Source organism: Ruditapes philippinarum, unplaced genomic scaffold (genome assembly GCF_026571515.1).
Source record: "Ruditapes philippinarum isolate M1 unplaced genomic scaffold, ASM2657151v2 ctg4504_1_1_1_1, whole genome shotgun sequence".
Taxonomy (NCBI): domain Eukaryota; kingdom Metazoa; phylum Mollusca; class Bivalvia; order Venerida; family Veneridae; genus Ruditapes; species Ruditapes philippinarum.
Window position 1 is genome coordinate 1 of NW_026856747.1, and position 7,931 is coordinate 7,931.

General features: G+C 30.9%; 1 protein-coding gene across 1 annotated transcript; it reads right to left on the reverse strand.

Annotated features, from left to right (window-relative positions):
* Nucleotides 1-252: 252 nt before the first annotated feature.
* On the reverse strand, nucleotides 253-7,339 carry LOC132747592 (uncharacterized; the record flags this gene model as incomplete). Its single annotated transcript, XM_060737012.1, has 8 exons — nucleotides 7,121-7,339; nucleotides 6,224-6,707; nucleotides 5,127-5,413; nucleotides 2,797-3,146; nucleotides 2,205-2,305; nucleotides 1,355-1,516; nucleotides 772-870; nucleotides 253-344 (listed from the first exon to the last, which is right to left on the reverse strand). Coding segments are annotated over exons 1-8 (1,794 nt in total), but the record flags the coding sequence as incomplete, so codon positions are not given.
* Between the last annotated feature and the right edge of the window lie 592 nt (nucleotides 7,340-7,931).

Below are 7,931 nucleotides of genomic sequence, written 5' to 3' on the forward strand. Positions count from 1 at the left end.
CTGTTGTATCCTAGCAACCAGTAAGTTGTCATCAAACCTTTACCCTGAAAAACAATGACATTGACTTACGTGGTAAGAGTAAATCTTATTATATGCATAAATATTTTCTAACCAACAAATAACGTTAAGATTATTGCCCTAAGACTTGATAATAAAACAACACATAAGAAAGATAATTAATAAATATTTAAACCTAAAAGTTGCGATGTTATTATATATTTTTGTAAAATCTGCCATAATAAAAGTAGTTACCTTGACCTCTATCTGACCTCGTTTTCGTATTTGAAATTTAATGAGTTTCCGCAAATGTTTGGTGGATGACTTAGTCATCTGTATCTGCATTGCTTCAAAATAAAATATAAAATAAACATGTATCAAATATAAGAATAAGACTTCAATATTTTTACTTTTAGAGAAACTAAGGACTCATTTATAATGCGATATTAAGAGTTATAACTTAAAATTAATAATTGGGAAACAATTCCGCCGGTGTGCATACAGTAAGAATCATGCGAGTTGGAATGGTGTAATACGATGCAAATTTGTATATCGACTCAAAATTACATGGATTAATTCAGGAATGAAAAGACATCTGAAATGACAGTATACATAACCATGCATGCTTCTGAGCAACATTCATTCTCTCTGAACATATTATTCATATTCACAGACATATCTTCAATTACTTCTAACCTAGGAAAAATGTATCCTTGAGGGGCTAAAAGATTTGTGTTGCTACAATGTTATTTGCTGTATACTAGTATATCTTACGTATTCCAGTTGATTCCATCCTTGAGGCAGTATTGACGGTGTCACCAAATATACAATATCTCGGCATTCTTATACCAACAACTCCAGCAACACATGGACCTGTAAAAACAACCAACACATATCTATTCTTATATTAAATGAACACATAAAATGAGGATAGTTATTTTATTTCTAAGAGTAACATTGTACTTGTTTCTGTATTTAATATTTTTCTTTATTTCACTTAGTCTAATAATTATTATAAGTCTAAAACATTCAACAAGTTGAAAGATCCCTATTCTAATGTTATATTTACACAACAATGGATGTGTGATCTTTTGTTGACAAATACATGTTTATTGTGGTGAAATTATTATTGTAATCTACAAATCAGAAAAATAGAATTTGTCAGGAAAGGGATCTATGCGTTGTGACATAAATGCCGCCGAGCTTACCATCACTAAACATTATATTAACCAATCCGACAATTGATTCATGTATACCAACCAAACGGAGTATATTATTGTTACAAAGTCATAAAGATTACATCACTGATCATGACTAAATATAAACAAACGTTGAAACATTGTCAAGGTGTCATTACCTGTATGAAAACCAATCCTTAATTGAAGATGATTTTCCCGAAGGTTGTCAATGTCCACATGCTTAACAGTATTTAGAAGATCTAAAGATAGTCTAGCTATCTCAATGACGTGTCGATCTTCATTTCTTTTCGGCAGACCTGACGCAACCATGTATCCATCACCTGAAATAAGCATGGTTAATAGTGTAGATTTATTGCCTATTGAAGATGAATATCATTGAAATATTACTATATAAGATATACTATTAAGACACGAATCATGTTTTTACTTCTGAATCAATAATAAGTTAATGGACGCTTTATAACTAAACAATGTAAAATAAACCTTGCAATAATCGTTATGTTTTGATATCTTATAATATTGACAATTGTAACGACTTAGTAAACACCTGCGTAAATTATACCAGCTTCGCGATTATTCAATAAAAAGCGACGTTACAAACGTGCAGTATTATAAAACTGTGACAACTACAGGGAATCGATTCTTTCACTCAGTGGTCTACATGGTCTAGAACGCTGTTACTTTTACTTGTAAGCGTTAGGTTGCGAGTTCGAATCTCAGTCACGGCGGGTTTTTTATGATGCATTTGCACTTTTGTTTAACAAGCTTAAAATGGTCGTATCAAACTTAATTTTAAATGCGTTTGTTAGAAGAAATTGAATCTAAGTTAAAGAAATTATCCTGGAGGTTCCCGGCATCTTAATATTAGATTTAAATCTTAACAAGCGTTTGATACTGTTCAGCAATAAGTGTATTTGCTTATTCAAATCAAATGACCAACATACTTTGGTTAAAAACTATGATTTTAGTTATTAAACATGAAACGCGTAATGGCAATGTAACTCTTACCTATTGTTTCTACTTTGTAAACATCAAATAGTTCCAACCGACCATCTATTGCCATGTACAGTCCATTAAGCATTGCCACAACCTGCATTGGGGTGATGACACTAAAAGAAAGAGAACTAGATTATAACATGGTTATGTTGAGGCAAGATTAGCTAACTATCATCAAGTAAATAAAATATTAATAGTAGTCAACACGTTATGGGTTCTGTAAACTACTAAGATCACCGGTAGAAATGGAGTTGATTTCGAAAAATTGAAAAGAAAATGACATAAATGAACGTAGCATCTTATTTAAATGTCAAATTCCTTCTTATGTTAACGGCCGGGCATTTAAATCTTATTATGTCATACATATTGCAAATACTTAGAGCTGTTAAATATATACATTTTATGAAGTTTATTTTTTTTTTGTAAGGACTTAACTTTTTCGTTATGACTTACCTATGTCATTAGCAGTTCAATTTAAAATAATTAAAAATCATTTAATTTTATTCGAATTAAGTCATGTACAATTATAGCAAGGTAAAATAAATTTCATTTTGTAGAAAAACAGTTAAATCGCAAAAAAACCAATACTAGAAAATACACCAGCCTGGAAATCCTTGTAAATCCAACAACGTCAGAAAACATAATTGTCGCTGCATTATACGACTCAGGCTCAACAAATCCATTTTCCATAATTGTATTTGCCACAGACTTTGGAAGAAGCTGATACAAAAGTTCTTCCGTCCGTTTCCGCTCCGTCTCCAATTTTTGTATTAGTAATTCTGTTTGGTGTTTTTCCGCTTCGAGATGAAACTTCTTCTTCTCCAGCAAAGATGATATGTTGACGATATTATTCACCAGGAAAAATATAATTGGAACTGTGACAATAGCTATAAAAAGTTGAACAATGCATGCTACAAGAGTGCTTTCTACATACTTGTTTTCCTCGACTGCATGCTGAAAATATGAAAACTATAAAACTGACGTGTCCGTATGAACATTTTTCTGTTTCGTTCTGCTATTCAGAACTGTAAATATACAGAAACTATGCCAAGCACACAAGTGATAAATATTTAATTCTAAGGACAACGTTTCAATTGTTTTGTATTGTACGATCATTGCGAATTGCAGCATTTCCTAATTGATGATTCATTTGTTTTCGTTGCTTTGTGATTTCTTGTGCTTTATTTTTAGATTTGCTTTTGTTGTTTAAGAGCCTATTTTCGAAAACATATTAAATCATCTTTTTGATAGAATACAACAAAGGCAATAAGGAAGTATTGGACACATATTCTGCGTTTCATTTCGTTCATAATTTCTAGGTAGGGTTAATTTCGCTAAGATTCTGCGTAATTAATAACTTTTAATGTGTCTATATTATTGATAAATATATCATAAAAGATCAGTTGTCTTCTATCCAAAGTATTTTATTTCAATGAATTAACTTTCGTTCAACTAACAGTGGACTAATTTCCGCAACCGATTTATCCATATCGTTAGTCATCTAATTAATTTATTTCCCGAGATGATGTCTAATAATTAGAAATCTTGCGTATCGTTAATGCAAATTGGTTTCCGTTCTTTCTTTACGAGTGTTTTAGACGAAGCAAAATAATTTCTTCTCATTACAAATAAAGCTGTAACAATCACAATTGTATGATGTCCTGGAATTTTTAATGATTCATGTATAGGTAATTGTCTCGTTTGTAAACCTGGTACACCAATCAGTACGTGACTAAAGGATACTTTCATATCGACAAAAGGTCAAAACTCTTCATATCTTTCAAGCAAATTAAGCCTAAATAAGTCTAGATCTTTCTGATTTCTGTTCTTATAAGTGGAGACAAAATCAATGTTTGGTTAATGTTACTTTGAATAAATAATAAAATGAGATCTAATGAGGTTCTTTAACAATATGTTCAAGAAGAAAAAGCAAGGCGAATATTTCTTGGAATTAAGAGTAAATTTATTTCTTATTAAGCTCTATTTTGTGTTGTGTTACAAAGCATTTCACATTTGCAACAATGTATTATCCCTTATGGAAAAAATGTTTAAATAAGAGTACTGTTTGAAAGATGGAAAAATGTAAATACTAAACATACAAATTCTAGGTGCAATTATGTCTTATCATATGATATACGAAGATTATCCAAAAGTTCGCATAATGATACCAAGAATCTTGCATATTGTTTCCTGAATCGTTGACGGGTTTATCTGATGTCATTCATTGAAAGTTTTTGTATTATAAATACATAAACGTGCTTGTACAGCATGCATGATTGACTTAATCGGTAGTAAAAAAGTAAACAAATGGAATATAGTAAAGTTATGTGTGCTTCTTTAAATCCTATCTAATGAAACAATCAAAATGATAAACAAGCAACAGAACGATGACAGAGCAAGACTTGATAATGACACAAAGTTTTATAAAAAGTTTTGCTAGCAAATTCCGACTGGAAAGACGAACACTTATTCATAGCCATGGCGGCTTTGTAACTTCGATCTAAAGACAGACGACGAATGTGTGTTGTGTGTCGGACAGAATCTAGATCAGCAAAGAATTTCCACACACTATGTAAATAGATATTCTTGGAATGCGAACTGATCTGGTACATTGTACGCTTGGTGCCCATGCTATTTATCAAGGACAAACTGAATCATATAATGCGTTTACGTCGAAATGACGTCGGAACTTGGGCCGCTACCACATTACTACAAAGGTTTAAATATTTGTTATTTGTAAACCCATCTCATAAAATAAATGAAATTCTCTATATAACATAGAATTACAGAATTAGGCATAGGTAGTGATGTTGATATGTTTTAATTTTTCGTGTTTAGTTTTCAAGCATTATGCGAACTTTTGACATACCTCATATTATGATTTCTTAATTTTATTTTTGCAATTTATAGTTTTACTAATAATATCATCATTACCTGAACAATCCGCTCAGCAAGAGCGTCTTGTATGACCTCTAAAATGTTTATATATTCCGTCATGTTATCAAACCATACAATACCGGATGCTGCTGAGGCGTTTTGAGCTATATTCTGGCTTATTTTACTTCGCATCATCTTTATATCAGCTGCAAGTTGTGTTTGAATAAACATGTCCTCAAACATATTCCTTGCAAAATCAGAGTTCATCATTGACCGGTTTAAAAAGTGGTGTCCCAATACGCGCTTCTCGTTGTAGAGTAATAGATCCTTGCTTGGCAACAACCCTTAAAAATTCAATTCAAATATATCTTACAATGACTTTTTGAATCTTTATCTCGCATGAACGTAATGCTCTTGTCAAACGACACTAATGTTTATATTAGGCTAGTTTAAGCCTGCTTGTATACGCTTAATGCCATGAGGATTCGAACTTGTGAATCTTTGCTAACGATAAAATTAAATTCAAATATACAATAATAAATCATATGCCATTCCTTACAAATAAATTATTTACCACAAAAACAAAACAACATGAAAAATACAAATTTAATTTGCAAACATATGGATCCATTAAATATCTACCTTATATGCACTTAAGATAACCAAATAGCGTTTTTATAATGCACACATAAGTTTCATTACACGATTTAATGAGTATTACATACAAGCATTAAAACAATACGCCTTAGTAGATAATGCACAAATGATATCTCATGTCACTGAGCATGATGAAATATAATATTTAGACCTGCTTAGTAATTAAATTACCGAATTGTGAGAAAAAGCGTCCATGTTGTAGCAGTTATGGAGTATGTGGGTACAAAAACAAAGTTTTATCTTCATCCACGGGTTATTCTTTTACTATGATAATTTAAGCCGAATTACAAAATTCGAATAAATATCATTCGTTAAAATATTCTATAACAAATTACCATGATATTTTTCTCGATAATCATCTTTAGTGACTTAATCTTAAAAGAAATGATAATTTAAATATACATAAATATACATCAGTATACATATATACACTGACAAGTTTCCAAGGCAATTTAAATGCATTTTGAACGGCAAATGACAAAAAAAATGAGTAATACCTCTAGCAAAATATGTACTCCCTAAAGCACGTTCTATACCGGCCTGTTCTTTGCCATACAAAAGTAGTTCATACGCAGTTAACTCCAACCAGTGTCTAAAAGGCACATTGATGTTGATGTTCTCACCGATAAGTGAGCTGATTACTATGTTTATATCAGAATAAAATTTAAGAACGTCATGAAGTGTTTTATTTTCTGAATGCACATCTGCGCGAAATGCCTCAATGTATGCTTTGAAGCTATTTCGTGATTGAAAGTGCTCAAGATTTGTTTGAGTTTCCCACTCGTTGAGGTCCAACAAAGCTGTATTCGTGAGAATGTATAATAATGATAGTCTCTGTACTATCTCTCGGCGATCTTTGTCAGTTTCAGATGACACAAACAGAGCGGTTGTTCCCCTCTCGATTTGTATTTGGTGCATTAATTTTCCTAACTTTACGCTTAATTTGACGTTCTTTTGCAATATCAGATTTAAACTGTGATTCTGGAAGTAAATTACATACTCAAATGATAAATAAAACATGAATGTAGAAAAATAAAATTAAAGTGAACAATGTATTTAAATATTGAATATATTCTATAATAAGAGAATTTTCAGTGCGCATCAATGAATTAGCAACCACGACATTAGTATTAAAATCTTTAGCTGAAAGACTACGAAAAGTATAATTATAATATGACTCACAGTAAAGATGAGGTAATTTGGCTACTAAAAGAATAAACTTAAGTTATAGTACAAATATAATTTTAAGTATCTCTACACAAAAAATCTGTTTCCAGGTATGCATGGTAAAGGGACTTATTTTGTTGAGAGTTCAGTCTGGCAGATTATAAAACCATCAACAACAAAATTGATGTGCAGAGAGTTAAAAACTAGGAACTACAAAAGGTACATACCTCTATGTCTTCAAATAAACTGAAAATATTTTGTCCAGTTACAATTAATGCCGGTAAGGTCGCGATGGTAAATAAACGAAATATTTTCCAAAATTTGGTCCTGTCTAATGTTCTTGGAGCAGAAACATGATCCCTTTCAGCACGCCTTTCTGCAAATGTAATACCTATGCTTTGTGATCTCAAAGCATGTGGAATAGAGTTTCCTGTTATAACATTCATGTTTTTATCTTAATTTCAAAACCTTAACACAAATGCGAAGTTTGAAACTTATATGTATTCAAAACCAGGTTTTGACCAATGTTTTAATATTTTAATTCATTTTTACTTTTGTGCAATTCATTTAGGTAATTTGAATAAAATATCAATTATCATAGTTAATTCGATTTTATTTGATTTTGATTTTTTTTAATAGTTGGTGTTGTATTTTACTTTGTACTCTTATTTATTTCCGTCTCTAAAAACTGTTATTCTTTCGTATGTTTACATTGCTTACAAAGCGATTATAAAATATTCCTGTTTCCTATTTTTAAAAGTTTTCCACCGTAGATGAGAATACCTCAAATGGTTTCAAAAGAACTGATGGAAACAAAAAATCCAATAATATTCCATGCAATAAACTCCCGTATATACGTACAAAAAAAGAAAGCCGATACCATTCAATAGCTGATGAATATATATATATATAAATTATTACATTAAAATGATTGCTTCATTGTGCTTAATTAAAGGATTTCTTGCCTTAAAATTTTACAGTTAAAAAAAAATTGTCGTATTTTGTGTTCCGGTTGTTATTTAAAGCACATGTCTACAT